This window comes from Enhydra lutris, unplaced genomic scaffold (assembly GCF_002288905.1).
Source record: "Enhydra lutris kenyoni isolate GAN:26980312 unplaced genomic scaffold, ASM228890v2 scaffoldscaffold23, whole genome shotgun sequence".
Classification (NCBI taxonomy): Eukaryota; Metazoa; Chordata; class Mammalia; order Carnivora; family Mustelidae; genus Enhydra; species Enhydra lutris.
In genome coordinates this window covers 17829397-17849670 of record NW_019154107.1, presented here as the reverse complement: position 1 = coordinate 17849670, position 20274 = coordinate 17829397, and the positions used below count along the sequence as shown (strand labels likewise).

The 20274-nt window shown below is 35.2% G+C and overlaps 1 protein-coding gene across 1 annotated transcript in view; it reads right to left on the bottom strand.

The window, feature by feature from the left end:
• The window catches only part of LOC111150500 (cilia and flagella associated protein 47), a 526123-nt gene that overhangs the window by 345664 nt on the left and 160185 nt on the right, over nt 1-20274 (bottom strand). The window contains exons 27-29 of the mRNA XM_022507981.1: nt 13956-14056; nt 9474-9599; nt 8098-8329 (exon numbers count right to left, since the gene is read on the bottom strand). Coding sequence (XP_022363689.1) covers nt 8098-8329; nt 9474-9599; nt 13956-14056 — 459 coding nt within the window. The remainder of the gene's footprint in view (nt 1-8097; nt 8330-9473; nt 9600-13955; nt 14057-20274) is intronic.

Below are 20274 nucleotides of genomic sequence, written 5' to 3'. Positions count from 1 at the left end.
ATATAATATGTTTTTATCCCCAGGGGTACAGGTCTGTGAATCGCCAGGTTTACATACTTCACAGCACTCACCATAGCACATACCCTCCACAATGTCCATAACCCCACCACCCTCTGCCAACCCCCCTTCCCCCATCAACCCTCAGTTTGTTTTGTGAGATTAAGAGTCACTTATGGTTTGTCTCCCTCCCAATCCCATCTTGTTTCATTTACTCTTCTCCTACCCCCTTAACCCCCCATGTTGCATCTCCTCTCCCTCATATCAGGGGTATCATAAGACACAGATTTTAAAGTAATTGTATGTACTACAATTAAGATTGAGAATTTTGTCATTGAACTATAAATTATATAAAAATATAACTAAATAGAGGGGCCCCTGGGTGGCTCAGGTGGTTAAGCACCCAATCCTTGATTTTGGCTTGGGTCATGATCTCAAGGTCATGAAATCAAGCCCCGCATTGGGTTCTGCGCTCAGTGCGCAGTCTGCTTGAGATGCTCTCTCCCTCTACCTCTGCCCCTCTGCCTCCCTCTGCCTCTGCCTCTCCCCCTACCCCCACTTGCTCTCTCCCTACCCCCACTTGCTCTCTCCCTCTCAATAAATAAAATCTTTAAAATGTATGTATATAACTAAATGGAAAATATGGAAATAAACAAATCCAGTAAGTAAAATTAAGAGACCAATAGACGAAGTTAACAGCAGACTAAATTAAGTGAAAAAATAATTAATGCAGTGGAATATAGGCCATAGGACTGTATCTGTACTGTAACAGAGAGGGACAGAAGGATGAAAAATATAGAAGAGTGAGCGAAGGAGAAGAGCCTAAAAGAATGCCTATCAGGATATCAGCTGAGAACTTTCCAAAACTGACAACAAAAAAATCAAACCATACATGAAAGAATCACAATGAATCCCAGTAAGAACAGCTATAAAGAACAGACTCTTTTTGATAGAACATTTCCAGATGACCAAGAACATGTGAAAATTTTCTTAATAGCAAGAGCAGTAAGATGTCAGTTCAAACTACACCCATCAGAAAGAGGTAATATTGAAGAGACTGACAATATTAACTGTTTCTTAGAATGCAGAGCAACTGGAACTTTCATATATGACCTGCAGGAGTGGAAATTGGTACAGCCACCTTAGAAAATTGTTTAGAAGTAACCTCTAAATGTGATCATATTCCTATCTTATGATGTGGCAATTTTACTCCTAACATATATGCCTTTCAAAAATATGAACCAAAAGACATATATTAAAATTTCCATAATAGCATTACTCATAATAGAAAAATACAGAAGCTAGTGAAATGTCTATGAACAGAATGATTAAATAACAGAATATTCATACAATGGCCTCATGTGCAGCATTACTGAAAATTAACTCTGAAATGCTAAAATGAATCATGAACATAATGACCAAAAATATCCAGATGCTACAAAAAAATGCAAACTATATGATTCTTCCTACATCAAGTTCAAAAACAGAAAAAACTAATCTTTGGTGTTAGAATTCAGAATAATGGTGACCTCTCTAGGAGATGGAAAGGTAATTAGAAAGAGCAGGATTCAGAGATGTTAGCAATAGCTATTTCCTGGTCTAAGTGTTAGCTACACACATGTTCACAAAGTTATAATTCTCTCTATATGTTACATGGTGACAAATATGATAAAAATTCAAAGAAACCTTAAGCTCTGGAGTTTACAGATCTATGCTTATAATAATAAAACTTTTTTTTAAAAGTACCAAAATGATTACCATAAAAGTCACTCTAGTAATCTCCTTTCAATTATAGAGATCTGGTAGATTGTGAGGGTCATAATAGGACTCTGGTGTGCTGTCAAAGTGACATCTGCACAGGGGTTTGCTCTAGGAGTAAAATGAGCGGTTGTTGCACTTGCTTTACGAAACTTTCTCTATGTGTGGTTTATTTCATGATTTAAAAAGTCAAAAGGAGGGGCTCCTGGGTAGCTCAGTATGTTAAGCGTCTGCCTTCAGCTCAGGTCATGATCCCAGGGTCCTTAGATTGAGCCCCACATCGGGCTTCCTGTTTGCGGGGAGCCTGCTTCTCCCTCTCCTTCCCACTCATGTTCTCTCGCTATCTCTTTCTCTCTTTCAAATAAATAAATTAAATCTTTTACATAAATAAATAAATAATAAAAAAATTAAAAGTCATGAGGAAACAGCTTGGGTCTTCAAAGTTCCTCTAGCACATGAACACTGACTGAAATTAGCTAGTTAAAATTATTGTTCAGAGGATGATTAAAGGAAAAGGTGACGTTGTTAGTAAATAACTGGATTGCCCATTGAGAACACAAATTATGATATATAAACTATAGTCTTTTCTTTAATAACTATATGAATGCATATCCCACAAATGTGGACTTTATGTGACTTAAAAGCTTGATAATTGTTAATAATATTCCTTTTCCTCTTATTTATATATTAAGATATTAAACGATTTTAAGTTTCTAATTCAATTATGAGAGTCCTCCTACTTTGGAGATTGAAAATATGCACAAGCAAAAGTCTCAGTGTACTTGTGTCAGATCTATCTTTCTAGGTAACAAAACCACTTACCACATACCACTATCACCAGCAAGCAAGTAGTAAAATGGTTAAAGAAGGAAACTATCTTAAAAAGAATTATAAAATGATTCATTATTCTTACAGCAATGTGGAGCAATGAAAAAGTACTCAAGGAAGCCAACTCTAATCAGTTATTTAACCACTTCTATTTTAACAGGAACGTCTAAAGACACATTTTTGTGACTGTGTTAGACATGGCTGGCTGCTCAGAAATGGAGAAACTTTATATTAAAATCTACCAGCAATCTTGCCAGCAGCTCAAAGTGGCAAAGAAAAAACATACCCCACACACACACGTTATAGAAAACATCAGAACTCCCTACATCAAACTGGGGGGAAATCCTGTGCAAGGCAAGGAGAAATATTGTTAATGAAATATCATTTGGTATGTCTTTAGAAAAGATGGGTTTTATATTTATCTTCCACTGTCAAACAGAAGAGCTGGTAAATATAATGAATGATATCAGAAATACACAACACTACTAACATAATCCTAGTTAAATTTAATATTAACAGCTAGTATTTACTGAATGCTTACTAGGTCCTATGCTCTGTTCTAATAAAGATATTACTTCTTTTAAGTATCACAACAACCCTATAAGGTAGGCATTATAATTACCTCCTTTTTACAAATGAGGAAACAGAGGCACTGAGTAACTATTTTATTTTACATGCTCTCATTATAAATGGTAGAACATTCCATTAATTCATTTTATTTCCTGTGAGTTTCTATATACTCACCCTACATGCAAACTTCTGGGATAAAATGTAGCTTCGAAACAATTTGAACCCTGTCCCCTAAGCTTCCTGACTGGTATTCCCAGATGTGCTCTTGGTGTGTGGCAGCTGGAAGGAGGTACATGTTGGAGTGGAAGTTTGGACTAGCAATGGTAAGTACTGCAATCACTTCTGCCAGATGCAGTGGAATTGCCACTAGGATTTAAATGTTTCTGTGATCAGCTCTTTAGAGATCTTCCCAGTAGTGTTTGGAAAAAATGTTAGTTCCCACAATTAATCCAACTTGAAGTGAGTGGACTATAATATTAAGTACATTTCCTCTAATGATTTCTGAAACATAAATTGTGTTCTTTTATATTTTTCAATAGCTATTTCCACCTTTTGGTGATTTGGGGAAGGGATAAAAATAAATAATATTTAGGGGACTCTAAGAGTTGAAAACAGACTACTAATCAATAAAGGTAATCTCCTCAAATAATTGGTTCCTGCTATTCCACCTGAATATCTTTCAAATCAACAAATGAAATGGGCCATATCGCCTGTCTGCTGCAAATTGGTGTTTGTAAAGAGTGAAATTACCTGGGATAATACACCAATAAAGCAGCATTTCTGACAACCTGTATCTTCAGATTCAAGAAAGGTGATGCATAAATATGTCAAAAAATGTTCAATAATGTTAAAAGGAAAACAAAAAGGTTTTGATATCCACACCATAATTCAAAACGATTTCTAGTCTTCCAGGACTAGTGTAATGGATGACTCTCCAGTGGGGATCTATTGTATATAAGGCCAGGCAATTCCACTTTCCCTATTAATATGACTAACTTCACTAGAATTCATGGCTTGCCCAGGAATTTGAGCTTCACTTGATCTGAAATCCTAGACTTACTTAGCCTATAAACATTAGGATTACATAGCTCTCCTCAGTTCTAGACTACTGTATTCTTAATCTTATTGAACTGATATACATAACCATAGGTACTTATATTACCCAGTCTAAAAACAAAGGCAAAAATGCCAAATGGTGAAGCTCATGTCTTTCAAGTGTTAAAGTTTCCCAAATCTTAATTTGATCCTGTAATAATTAGCAAGTGGCATAATGCTTAAAAGGACTATCTCTGGGGTAGAATGCTGGGATTCAAATCCTTACTCTGCTTGACCTTGGGAAAGTTACTAATTCTCTCTGCCTCAGTTTCTCATCAGTAAAATGGGGATAATAATAATAGTACTTATCTCACAAGGTCATTATAAAGAATAACTGAATTAATATCCACAAAGCACATATAATTATGCCTTGTTCATAGTAAGAGTCCAATATATATGAACCATTATCATTAATAAAATAACATCACAAAATTATTTATAAAGGAATAAGGTAAGAGACATAATGCCAAGCAAGTTCAGTGGGGCATCGATTACTAGACCACAATAATGAAAGCAATAACAGAAATGATAGTCATTAATCTGGGATCAGTGGAAGAGTAAAACTATAGAAAACTATGAGAAGGAAGATCAACATTCTCTTCAAGATAACATGAACATGCCTGCTTATCTTCTCTCCCACTCAAAATATTGCTGAAATGTTAGAAAGACTAGAGACCTGCAACAACACTAAAGTTAGGAAAAGAACCATTAGTATACCAACTCTGAAGAAAATCTATAAAACAAAGAATGGATGGAATTATATTGAGGAATAAATTAAAATGATGGACTGTACACCAGTAGGCTGCAGGGGGAAAGGACATCATTTTTCTGAAAGGAACATTAGAGAGTCACCAAGATTACACCTGGCAGATACAGAGGAAGGAAGTGACCTTCAGTACAGTAATCATGATGATTAATTCAAGTACTATATCTGGAAGAGATATTTGAGAAGGCATGCATCCAAAACACAAAAACAGGATGCCATTATGAAAGAAACAGATGGAAGGAAGGAAGGAAGGATAACACAGAGTTCCTAAAAAACAAAACAAAAAACACCAATTTAAAAATTTTATAGAACGGGGTGCCTGGGTGGTTCAGTCGTTAAGCGTCTGCCTTTGACTCAGGTCATGATCCCAGCGTCCTGGGATCAAGCCCTACATCAGGCTCCCTGCTCAGTGGGAAGCCTGCTTCTCCCACTCCCACTACCCCTGTTTGTGTTCTCTCTCTTGTTCTCTCTCTGTCAAATAAATAAATAAAATCTTTTAAAGAATAAAAAATAAATAAAATTTTTATAGAAGACTAAAAGAGCAAATGAAGAAGATCTATATAAATAAGGAGCACCTAAAAGGCTCAGTCGGTTAAGCGTCCAACTCTTGGTTTCAGCTCAGGTCATATTCTCAGAGTCGTTGAACTGAGCCCCACATTGGGCTCCGAGCTCAGCAGGGAGTCCGCTTGAGATTCCCTCACTCTCTCTCCCTCTACTCCTCTCCCTGCTTGTGCTCACATGCGTGCACTCTCCCTCAAATAAACAAACAAATAAATAAATAAATATATTTTTAAAAAGAAGATCTACACATATAAGAAAGCAAATACAGAAAAAGATGAAAATCATAGGACAAAACTGAAAGTGGTATAAAAGATGGACCATCTTTCTAAAAGGAGATGAAGAAACAAAGAGAATAGAGAAAAACAGAAAAGAGAGGGCAGGAAAGAGGAGGGGGGGAGAACAGTCAAAAGATGAGTTTTCTAAGGGAAAGGACCTAATGAATAGCAAGTAGATTGAATGATATAAAATATTCCCACACTCAGATTTTATTTCAGAAATTGCAGATTAGCAAAGAAATGGGAACCATGAAATAATTCTGAAAGAGTGAACAAAATATGAAATCAGACTTATGAGAAAGACTGAGTGAGTCCAGATGATGGGGTAATATAGGAAGCATTGAGTTGGGGGGGGGGGTTTACCATGAAAGTATCCTCTTAGCTTGAGAGTCCATGATTCAAAGATTCCAAATAAAGAATTAGCAGTGAATAACATTGTTCCTTGAACAGCTTTTATTTATTTAGAGATATTTGGTTTGGGGTAGCTTTCTTCCTAGGGCTAGAGAAAGGTCCCCATATTCCTCTAGAACTGTCTTTCCCCAAGCATTACCCAATGATGTGATTGGGTACCCACCTATCAAAATAGCAAGGTACAGCAATGTAACTCATTAGTAAGGATATAAAATAGAAAACGTACTAGAAAATCACCCAAAAATAAAATAGATTTTTAAAACCTTATATTATCTGATCCAGTGATCCTACTCTGAAATCCTTCCTATGTAACATCTAGAAATATCTACTACTACTTACAAACAGATACATTGAATCCTGGCATCATATACATTAGGAAAATATAGAACAAAATAACAAATAAATACCCCCAAATTAATGAGAATGTGCAAGCATATAAAGATGCATAAATCCAATAACAAACAACAAATTAGCAATCATTACAGTAAAACTACACAGATAATAAAAATTAAGATCATAAGCTCTATAAAAAACAACAAAAATGAAAATACTTAATAGCAAAATTTCCGGGATGAATCCAACATGAAATAAAGACATAAGTGTATAGACCTGAAAATAATTAAGCATACAAGTTTAAAGAAGTGAATTATAAAGAAAAAAAATCAACATTAAATTGTTTAGAAAACATAGAAATGGATAAATTGATTTCAAAATTTATTCATCACAGGAGACATAAAAGTATATGTACAATAAAAATTAAATAAAGTTATAAATGAGAAAGAGACTATGAACATATCAATAATACTAGTAGTCACTACTGTCAGATAATGAATTTTAAATGTCTGATCAATGATCTCCCCTAAAAGGAAAATAAATCATTAAAATTTACTCAAAATACATACGGTTTTTAGTAGAACAAATAGCAAAGCAGAAAACTGAAAAGTTAACAGAATAACTTCTCTAAAAAATTCCCTGGAGTCAGGTGATTTTATGATCAAGCCTGTAAATTTTCAGTGTATCTGCTGTATTCATTTTTCTCAGCATAGGTAAAGATTAAATATTCATTCTATGACGTGGATATTATTCCATTAATTTAAAAAACTAAAAAAAGATAACTTACAGGAAAACTATAGATTTAGCATAACCTAACTCACTTCCGAATATAAATGCTGAGTAATAAAAAGCACATGAAAGAGGGAAGTAAATATACTGTCCACCTGACCATACTCTAGATGGAGGGCTGATAGTTCCTTTATATATACATGTGGAATTTCCAAAGTTTTCAGATTTAAAATGGCTTTTCTCACCCATAATTTGCCCGTTGTCATTTGACAGATGAGGAAAGCGAGGTTCAGAGATTTTCAGTACTGACCTCAAGTCATACAATGTTTAGAAGAAATTTAAAAAAGTATACCTATACCAGGGGAGTATCTGTGGTTCAGTCTTGGTTTCCGCTCAGGTCATGATCTCAGGGTCCTCAGGTCATGACCCCTGTGGAGCCCGGCCTGGAGCTTCAAGTAGTGCCCCAAGTGTGGCTCCATGCTCAGGGCAGTCTGTTGGAGATCCTCTCCCACTGCCCCTTCTCCCACATGCGCATGCACGTGCAATAAACTCTCCCTTTCTCAAATAAATAAATAAGTCTTTATTTTAAAAAATATATAACTATACCAAAGTATTTATAGTTGTGTCCTTATGCTTTTCTTAGTCACCTCCTCCTAATTTACCAGTGTAGAATAAATCATTTAACATTATGTTTCACCTAAAACCACCCCAATGAGTAGACTACATTTTATTACATGATATAAAGCAAGTTTTAGAGAAACACATAGCTATTACCTTCTTATTGTTTCTGGAATAGAAAGAGAATGGGGTCCTTCAGGCCAGCCGAAGAGACTGAACCAGGTCTGAGCAGCATTTACAACCTTCTCAAAGAAGACATATGCCTTTGTTCCTTCTTCAGGAGAAAACCATTGCTCATTTTTCTCCTCCTCTTCCATGGCTCTATCATTGTATTTCTTCGATGTTTTACTTTTGCCTGACTTCAAACTTTCATGTATTATTTCAATTCCTAAAATTCACATTTGTTTGTAAAAAAGGGTTACATCACCATAGAGTAAAATATTCTGTTGGCTATTGCTATTTGTATGTAGACAAATAAAGCAAATTTAAAAATTACGTTATGCTCACAAAGAAATTCTGAGTCAATTTACTGTATCTTGAAAATAAGAAAATAGATTTATTTTCAGATACCTAACAGAAATACTTTAAAAATTGTTGAATTTCAATTTAAAAAACCATCAAATTTTCTTCTTGCCATAATGGTATGTGAAAACACTCCCCAAAATGGAATGTTTCATTTCTAACTACACATGTAAAATATTTTGACCATTCTTCAGTTCTACTTAATAGACAGAATTAAACCTTAGATGGAAAACTTAATATTGGTTTAAAATACTGGTTTCATATTCAAAATGACTTTTTATCCAAGTGAAACACTTTAATAAAACAAAACATTTCAAGGTAGAGAAATTTTCAAGGATATAAAATGATTTTTTTTTTCACAAATATCTACATAATGGCACAAGTACACAGTCATTTAAAAACCTCACAATATTTAATTTGGTTGGTCCATTCAATAAATAGGAAAATGTTCAGCATTACCCATATCCAGATAAAGGAATATTTGAATAGTTAATTACAAAAGATACTACCAAATTCATATCTTTATCTATTTATGTGTTCATCTCTTTCTAAGATAGGTAATACTGGATCCAGCTAAATAATTGGCAGTAAAACCCATAATCTGGCATATGGTACCTGGGATGTCACAGCAAATTTAGAGGGGCTCGACAGGATATTTAACATTTTAGTTAAATATCACTACTGCATATGCTGGATAGCACATGAATTACTACTCTCAGGTTTTTCAACCAAAACATTTAATAAAGGGAATTGCTTGGTACATCTTTTGACCTGGGTGAAAAGTACTGAGATACTAAATATACTGTGAACAGAAAACATTAGAGAATCTCTGTTCCACATCATTGGAGAGAGTTCCCCAAGGAGATGACCCACTTAAAACTAATGAAAAATTCATGTTTTTCTTCATGGATTTCTTCTTACCTAAAAAAGCCTAGTTTTCAATTCAATAATACTAAACAGATCATGTTATGAACTGGGTTTGCTCGGTACAATATATATTTGCTACATACCAACAAATAATCTTCTCTCTGCAGGCTCAGCATCATTAAATTTAGTAGGAGCAGGAGAGGATAAACCAGGTTCTTGGGAGGGAACCGAAACATTGTCTCTATCCTTCACAGAACTGTCATCTTTATCTACTAATGATACATTGGAACATAGTAAGTCAACAAGCATTTGTGAATTCACTCTCAAATTATTGAACCCGAATTTCATAATTTTCTATATAATATATATTATATATAATAAATACACACACACACACACACACATACAGAGAGTTAAAAAAAAATTTAAGTATAAATGTCCATTATACTTAAAATAAGATGTCAAGGAAAAGGCTGTTAAAAGCTGATATGGTTTTCTGAACTGAATTAATTTTATTCAACAAGGCCATTACTATGGCATATCAAAGGTTTTGGAGAATGACCAATGCTCAACTTCAGGATAAATAAAGATATGTAAACCATTTTAAATGTTTCTACACTAAAATTTTTCGATTATACATGGTACTCAAAATTTAATATTAGAAGAGCAATTTCTCCCTAGTTAATTTTCTGGAATGAAATCACTGCTTGGTTTGGAGTTGACACCATTTTGCACAGCTTTCAATCTCTATTCCAGTTAGAACTGTTGTATATACACTAGAATTTGCCACCATGGTAATCAACCAAACTAAACCAAAGGCAACGTTAAGAAAAGGCAGCATAAGTGAATGGAATATTACTCAGGCATCAGAAAGGAAGAATACCGATCATTTGCATCGACATGGATGGAAATGGAGGATATTATGTTAAGTGAAATAAGACAAGCAGAGAAAGACAATTATATGGTTTCACCCATATGTGGAACATCAGCAATAGCGCAGAGGACAATAGCTGAAGGGAGGGAAAACAGAAGGGGGAGAAATCAGAGAGGGAGATGAACCATGAAAGACTATGGACCCCAGGAAACAAACTGAGGGTTTCAGAGGGGAGGGAGGGTGGGGGGATAGGGAAACCAGGTGATGGGTATTGAGGAGGGCACATGTGGTGATGAGCACTGGGTATTATTTACAACTCATGAATCATTGAACACTACATCAAAAACTTATGATGTACTATATGCTAGCTAACTGAACAGAATAAAAAATGATAATAATAAAATAAATAAATAAAAGGAAAAAAAGAAAAGATAGTATATGTGAACTAAGGCCAGATTATCTATCTACCTATTTTCTATCTATTCACATATATGTATATGTATATGCATATACAAATATGCATAATGTAATTCTGTCAGAAAAGCACAGCCTTTGCAGTTAGAAATTTCTGATTTGAAATCTTGGCACTACAATTCCTGAGCTATTAAACTATGGGGATGCTATACAAGTTCTCTGAAACATGTTTTTATCCATGAAATGACACTAAAGGTTCTGAGTTCATGAATCTATTATAAGGGTTACTTTACAGGCAATAACGCAGATAAGTAAGCTGGCATATACTAAGTTCCTTCTATTTTTTCAATACAAATTCAGTCAGAATTTACCAGAGAATGTGCATATCTCTGCAATACTACACCACAATAGACTTCATAAAAATGAGCCTTAGAAAATTCAATGACAGAATGATTCATTGTGGACTCATTAGGCAATATCTTTTCAACTTACCATCAAATAATAAAAACTTTCTAATGGGGTAGAAACCCACATCTGTACTCTTCAACTAAAGGTAATGATTGATATAAAAGTCTGTATTCAGCGTATTAGCTAGAACAAGCAAATCATACTCCTTTACTTTTTAAAATAGTTAATGTGCTTTAAGATTTCACCTTTACTGAACATATCATACTCTAGAGCACAGGACTAAGTGTGTAGATTCCAAGGTCTTACAAATTTGGTTGGAATTCCCTGGAGCAAGCTGCTCAAACTCTTTATGACTCAGTTTCTTAATCTGTCAAGTGAAATTATTAAGAGTATCGCACTCAGTTGTTGGGGGCACTAAATGAAATAGCAAACACAAGGTGCTTACTTAGCAGAGCACCCTAAGCCTGGGAAGCATTAAATATATATTATAGGGGCACCTGAGTGCCTCAGTGGGTTAAGCCTCTGCCTCCGGCTCAGGTCATGATCTCAGAGTCCTGGGATCGAGACCCTCATTGGGCTTTCTGCTCAGCAGGGAGCCTGTTTCCTTCTCTCTCTGCCTGCTGCTCTGCCTACTTGCGATCTTTGTCAAATGAATAAATAAAGTCTTTAAAAATGTATATATATATTATAAATTTTACTCTAGATATTTCTAAAGATATATTAGAATATTTAAAACTCACATCTTTCTATGGTAATATTTACTGAAATTGATGTATTGTTTTTAATCTGCAGATTTCATACTCAATCATCATACAAGCACTAAAATTCTATTCATATTTTTCCTCTTAAAGAAATAGCAATATTTTATACAGTAACTCCTCATTATTTTTTGGAGGATATTGTGAAAAATATAAGAGTGTTAAAGCAATAATAATAGCAGATATGATAGCAATAATACAAAAATGATAATAGTAATAATAATAATTTTCAGGTATTTACTCCATGAGTCCTCACAAAAGCCTTTTGAAATAGATACTGTTAGCACCCATTATTCTCTTACCGTGCACATTTTGTTAAATAACAGATGTTTGAGGATCTGAGAATTAATGATAAAAGCAAATGGCAAAATGGTGAGATTAGAACACAAAATAGAATTTCCACCCAGGTTCTGTGATACTTCATCCACTGCTCTATTATGTTGTATTATCTGAAATTTGCCCCCCACCTAGTACATTAGAAGAATATAAAAATATAACATCAGGATCAGGCAGAAAATCTTTTACATTTTGAGAATGTGTATAAAATTTGTAATATGTATGTGCTCAGAAGGAACAGTCAGAGAGGTGAGAAGATGGATGTGGAAGTCCAGAGAGTCTGATGAGAGGTTGGTGGGGGGAGGGGCTGTCAGTAGTATAAGCCGCTGCTCAGTAGTGGGGTAATAGTAGTATAATGGAAGAATGTTCTGCCTCACCCCTAACATGTCCTTCCCAGTAAAGAAAGCTATGGTGCTCTAATTATTTAGCTTCCTTTGCTTTTTTTTCTCCCCCTGTCTGGGAAATCAAGTGTTTTATGTGACTGGTAAATGTGCAAAGATTAAATCAGGAATGCAAGGCCTAGATTCACCTTTTTTCTCTTTCAGAATGAGCCTATTCAATGAGAGGATATAATCTCCTCTTTCTTCATTGTTGTCATCCTGCACAGGCCCCCAAAGCAGCTAAGAGTGGGGCATGATTTGAAGGGCAAGGTCACTGGATGAAAGGATTCAGATGGAGGGATGGCCTAAATCAGGAGAGAGTCCTCTCTCCCAGCTTTGATAGGAAAGATGATGGGTTCGAACGCATGCTTGGTATTTGGAAATTCAGAGTATTCATGCCTGATGGTCTTTATTTCTTCTGAAAATTAGAGAAAAGGTCAGGTCCTGAGACTGAGGAAGAACAGGACTGAATAGATTTCATAAGAGTGGTAAACATTTGAAGAAGCAAGTGGAGAACAGGGGAAAACTGGTTACAAACATGGAAAAGATCTCCAATTCAGCCTTGAAACAAGGCCTTGACAATCTATGCAGACAGAATGTTTTCCCACTCCTCATTCCTTTCTCCTCCTCTGAGATTTACTCCATCAATCATCTGCCACTGTGTCTTGCATTTCAAATTTCTCAGCTCAGTAGCTTCTTTCGTGTTCTGTCTCTCACCATTTCCCCTGCAGCAACTCCTAGCCAGCCTACTGATCACTCTTTCCCATTTTAATTCAGCTCTCATCCCAACAGTTATTTCCTTTCCAAATCACTGATATTCAGAAATCACAGAAGATTCCCACTATTACAGAATAAAAGGTACAGCCCATCAGACCCCCATGCTTTCTCTAAACTGCCCTTTGCCCAGATTATGCCGCTCATGATCATTTGTCAAACTCTACAGAGATGTCATCTCTTCTATAAAGTTATCCCAGACACCAAAAGTCAGCATTAGCCTCTATACCACACCCACATTTCCAACATTACAATGGGCTCTTACTTCAATCTTCTTTGTATTTATTTGTGTCTTTCACTAGATTTTCAACTTTTGCAATTAAGAGACACTGCCATATTCTGCTCTCAAGGCTAACTACAGCTCTTAGACATGGCAGGAGTTTAATAAATAGCTGTTAATTTTTTTTAAATATTTTACTTATTTGACAGAGAAAGCATGCTTTGCGAGCGCAAGGGAGAGGGAGAAGGGAGAAGCAGGCTCCCCACTGAGCAGGAAGCCCAACACAGGGCTCCAGGCCAGGACCCTGGGATCATGAGCTGAGCAGACGGCAGACACTTAACTGAGACACCCAGGTGCCCCATATCTGTTAATTTTAAAGTCATATTATTTCCAGGTGTCAGCCCTGGGATAACAAGAATGTATACAGTGAGAATAGGAGACAATAGTCATATCTAACTTACCATCCTTTAAAATAATTGTTTGCTTATCAAGATGAGTTGCCATATATGGGTAAATGGTAAGAAGACAGTTTTCTGCTGTTGCAGTAACTGGAAGCAAAAACCTACAAGTGAAAACATTGCATTTCAATAAAATAAAATTGTCAGATACAGTAAATACAATGAAATATTTTTTAAATATCCTGGATGGTTTAAATGATCAAGACATGAATTATTCATTTTTCTTTCCACCTGTTTTGTTTTTCTTAACCAACTACTATAACTATTTTAATGGTTTAAGACTATTTACTTTTAAAGCTTTTAAAGGAGATTGTTAACTTCACTGTCAAGTGTGCTCTAGAATTCCGCTTGTAATTATACAAGGCTCACAAACAGATGCAGGGGAAGTTTTAGAATTGAAGAAGCCTCAGAATTAATTTACTCACCTTCTTCTTTTATCGAATTCCTGACAAACGGTATCTAGCCTCAGCTGACACTACTAGGGAGACACTACCCGAGTGACACTCACGCCTCACGGACAACCCATTTCATATTCGGAGAGCTCTAACTTCAGACCTTCTGTTTCAGGGCAACACAGAACAAAATCTATGATCTGATCCCCATTATATACCTTCAAATACTTAAAAACAGTTATTGTATTTTCTCTCGTCTTTCTCTTCTTCAAATTGAAAACATTTAGAGGATTCAAGATTTCTGTCAACTACGAGGTCTCCACAAATTTCACATACCATCTGCCTTCTTCAGATATTTTATTTTGTGTTTGTCCTTTAGAGGTATCTGAGAACTGAAAGCAACGCTACCAAAGTTATTCAACCACTAGAGTATTAATCTCTTCCATAATGGACACACTATTAAACTACTTTATAAAAGCATTGTGAACTTTCTTGTTAATAAGACCCACAAAACACTCTAAGATTATATTGGGCCTGTCCAATTTATGCAACAACTCTGTCCTTGCCCAATTTTTTTTTTAAAGTAGGTTCCACGCCCAACATGGTTTGGAACTCACAACCCCGAGATTAATGAGTCAGGGGTTCTACCAATGGAGTCAATCAGACACCCCCAACTGATCATTTAACAGAAGTACTACATTTTAGATCTATACCACTATAATACTGGATTATTGGTTTAATTTCTGCATTATAGCAATTATCAAGATAATTTCACTCTTGCATCCGCCATGTATCATATTAGCCATTCTATGTGGCGTATGGTCACTGAAAAGATGAAATGATGAAATCTGTGTTATAATCCAAGTTGATACAAATAAAATACAGGATAGGATGAGACTAAGAAAAACTCTGTAGCTGAAATATAATGAGCTGTCAGGGACATTAAAATAAACATATGTTACTTGTAAAGGAATTGATTTTCCCCTCAGTTCTGCATAGTTTCTCATAAGGAATGCATTACATTTTTCTCTTTACCAACTGCTGTGCATTAAAATATTGCAAACTATACATATTCAACATTGTCTTGTTTGACCAACCCTAATCATTCCATTCCATCATCCTAAACACATGTATCAGAATGCCCTAGTCAGGATTAAATTGTATTTCCATAATGTTTTTTTCTATAGGATGTCCTTTTTAAAATGAAATTTAAAATTCCTTGATAGCATGAATCATTACTTCTATATATTATGTATTTATGCTACATGTAGTGATCAATCAAAATTCCATTAACTGCCCAGCTTTAACTAATATTTTTCAGATTAAGTAACATAGGTTATCCAAAGATACCATTATCAATGTTACCTGAGAGCCAAAAATGCTTTCTGCTTTAACAGTGACTGCAGGAAAAGAAAAAACAGAAAGGAAAAAAAAGACTACTCCAGCAAGTGCTGTGGCTACTCTGCCCTTATGTCCTTATCCCTGAGGATGTAATTTCTTTGTGGTCGGCTCCCATCCTCTGGGGGGGAATAGTTGGGTAACTGTAACCTTCAAGAACTAATGTTGGATTGCTAGAACTGCTGAAAGCTTCAATTGCCTTGGGAGTTTATGGTCCCCTCAGTAATGCCATAGTCAGCACCTATATGGTTCAGGAATTTGAAAGACCAGTTTGTTTGTTTCAAATAGGACAAAACTCTGTGGTGTAACTTTACCACTAGAGGATCCCATGGGATCAAGCTGAGGTTGGAACTCTGACTTAAATTTCATTTTATTTGGGATGACTGATTCCATGTTCTGCTTCCCCTACCTTGTTTATTCCTGGCAGTTCTTCCTTAATAAACCACATATCCATGAATCCTCATCTAAAAGTCAGCTTGTGGACAATCCCTACCCAAGACAACAATCAAGTGAACTAAATGAATGATACTGCTTAAAGAAGCAGTATCATTTGAAACAATTATAAAATGGTACAGAACTAAAGAAAATGAGGGTGAAGTAAAATTCAATGAAATGGGAATAAATATTGTAATCTTTCTTCTTATAAAACTAGTTTGTTGCAGAAGATAACATTGATTTCAGATACTCCTCAGAATAAAGAATAACCAATGTATACAAAATTCATTTGACTACATTCTTCTATGGAGCACATGATACAGAAATTACACAAATTGCACAGCATAAGAATATGGACACTTTATACAATAATATCATTATGATTAAAAATACATTAAAACAGGGGCGCCTGGGTGGCTCAGTGGGTTAAAGCCTCTGCCTTCAGCTCAGGTCATGGTCCCAGGGTCCTGGGATCGAGCCCCGCATTGGGCTCTCTGCTCAGCAGGGAGCCTGCTTCCTCCTCTCTCTCTGCCTGCCTCTCTGCCTACTTGTGATCTTTGTCTGTCAAATAAATAAATAAAATCTTTAAAAAAAAATAAAACAGAAACAGGACTTAGAGTCAATAATATTAATACTCTACACTTTAACAAAAGTATCTCTGGGAAAATAGGGTACCTTATCAGAGAATAATGGTATTATTTATGGATTCTCTATACCAATCTACATAGCCAGGAACCATTAGTGGTAGAGAATTTACTCTAAAAATACTCAAAACTACAGTAACAGTAAAATGACTATAAGATTGTACAGTAACAGTGAAGTAACTCTGACATTATGGGTTTTGGTTCCATTTGGAGATTTAAATAGCAATCATCACGCATAGGTGATTTAGAAGAGTTCCAATGGGCAAAAATCAGGATGGACATTCCTGGCAACAGAGTCGATATGATGCAGATGTTGGTGGTGACAGAAATGGGCTTGAACTATTTGTGGCAACTACTGTGCTGGGCTTTTAAAATGCATTATTTCATTTTCATAAATCTTCTCAACAGTCTTTGAGGATACATATTATTAACTTTCTCAGACTTTAGTTACAAAAGCAAGGTCCAGAAAAAAGTCAACAATTGTTTAAAGTCACACAATTAAGAAATAGCCCAAGGTCAAGTTCAATATACCTGAAGCAAAGCTATGCTCTTGGCCACTGCATAAGAATGAATGGTTAGCTTCCAGATCTGGCTTGCTGCACATATGCTCAAAGTTACCAAGTTTGGATAGAGTCACATATATGATGATGGATGAAAGTGCTTTGAAATATTTTTTATCAATTATCTCATTAAACAGCATGCATTTTAATACTTCTAGCTGTTCTAATAATGTTAAATTATATAAATTCTTATAAGGAGCTGTTTTAAATAAAAGCCTTTTCTGGAAGCTGTAAATATTCTCCTGGATTCTATGGAAGAAATTTTTTTTTTTTAAGATTTTATTCATTTATTTGAGAGAGAGAAAGCATGAGAGAAAGAGCACGTTAGAGAGAGAAGCAGACTCCCTGCTGAGCAGAAAGCCTGATGTGGGACTCTATGCTGGGACTCCAGGATCATGACCCAAGCCGAGGGCAGAGGCTTACATGACTGAGCTAACCAGGGACCACAAGGGAGAAATATTTTATTTCAGATGCTCTCCTAAGTAAACAATAAACAACACTTATAAAATTGACATAAATAAATTCTCCTGTTGGACACATGAAAATTCTTACAGAAGTGGAAAGTTTGCAGTTGGGTATGGAAACAAAAGGTATTGCTGTACCCTAGGGAACAATGCAAAATGAGAGGATAAGAAAAACTCTGGCTGCTTTCTACCTCCCACTGTTTTAGATACGACCACCATGCACAAACTATGAATACTTTAGTATGATAAATCAATCAGTAAATGCCAAAATATGTGGACAGTCAAATATGGAGTGCACAATTTATTTTTATCCTTTGTCATTTTCAGGCTCACCTGAAATTTCTCATTAACGATTTATTTTTCCTCTACCTCAACATTGTACTTTACATTTTTCTAAATTCACAGAATTGAAAGACTAGTAAAATAAACATATATGTACCCTTCACCGGTTCAGCAATTACTATTTTGCCACATTAATTTCTTTCTTCTATTTAAAATTTATTTTCTTAAAATGTGCATGTACACAAATTTATCCCTAAATATTCAGACTGTATACTCTAAGAACAAGAACATTATTCTATAACACCATAATCGTATCATCACCACCATCAAATTTAACATCAGTATAAGAATATTCTCTAGTTTACAATCCATGCTGAAGAGTCCCAGTTAATGCCAAATTCCACACTAAGATTACTGATTGAATTTATTTTCATTTAAACCAGGACAATCGGGGCGCCTGGGTGGCTCAGTGGGTTAAGCCGCTGCCTTCGGCTCAGGTCATGATCTCAGGGTCCTGGGATCGAGCCCCGCATCGGGCTCTCTGCTCAGCAGGGAGCCTGCTTCTTCCTCTCTCTCTGCCTGCCTCTCTGCCTGCTTGTGATCTCTCTGTCAAATAAATAAATAAAATCTTAAAAAAATAAATAAATAAATAAATAAACCAGGACAATCTCCCAGTCTTGTATGGTCCTTCCTGGCATTGACATTATTTTTAAGAGTCAAGGCCAGTTGTCTGAAGTATTCTGATTATCCTCTCTTGACTGGATAATGTTTTCTTTCTGACCAAAAAAACATCATATGTGCTGTCGCATGGTTCTCATTTCATCCCACCAGGAAGTATAGCAGGTCTGTGTTCCTCCTCATTAGTGATACTGAGTCTGGTCATTTGGTTATGATAATATCCATCAGATGCCCTCAGTTTTTATACCAACATTTAAAATATATAATTTATATATCATGAAATCCATTTTATTAAGATATATAATTCAGTAGTTCTTAATATTTTACCAAGTTGTGTAACTGATGTGTAACTTTATTTACACACAAAAAAGAATGGGTATGTTTATTTAAATACTTACTGCTTACCATAGTTAGGCCAATCAGCAGGACTTAATCTGGTACCGTAATGTATATTTATAACAGGCAAGGCCATCCGTGATGTTGCCAGAGAGAAAAATCTCTCTACCACCAGTGAGGACATCAAACATCATTTTGTTAATCATTAATAAAGTTACAGTTTTTCTTTATTCATTTTTAATAGGTCAAAACAGAGTGAAAAGATTCTTGATGCTAATGTGATTCTCACTTGTTTTTCAATATCCTTCTTTGAGTGGAGGGAAAAGAAATAAAATGATAACTGCTCTTCTGAACATTGCAATAATCCACAATATATGTTACTTGCAGCCCATCAAGGTGCTGTTATTTGTGAACATTAATAATTCTAGTAAATATATGCTATTAACCAATGTAGCGACCTTGAAAAGATTTTTGGTTTTATCCTAATGTACATAAAGCCATAGAAGTGTGTTTTACATGTGAACGTATTCCACTGATTTGTATCACAGCAAAGTAAGGTAAAGGCAGAGAATTCTTCTTTAGGTACATGAGAGATTGACTGATATTCATCAAGTCTAGAAATATATGTCAATTTAGCAATATTTTAAATATATATCAATTCTTTTTACAAGAATAATCTCATGTTTAGTCTGCTTAACAATCTGAACATAATCCCATAATTAATGTAAACCATTTCTGAAATCTTAAAATCTCTCTTTAGGTCTATTCTCACAATTTTAAATCATTAACTTTGATTAATATAGTATTTCAAAGCATTTTATTCTTAAGTCAGTTCTCTTATACACAGTGGTTAACACAGTTGATGGGTTTCCAGGAAAGAATTTTGACAAAGTAAAATTTACCACCAAAAGTTACCATTTGTGTCTATGCATAGATATGTATGCCATTAATATAAAACAATATGTCTATTTGTTTTCATGAAGGTTATATTCTTTTTTTTTTTAATTTTAATTTTTTTTTATAAACATATATTTTTATCCCCAGGGGTACAGGTCTGTGAATCGCCAGGTTTACACACTTCACAGCACTCACCATAGCACATACCCTCCCCAATGTCCATAACCCCACCCCCC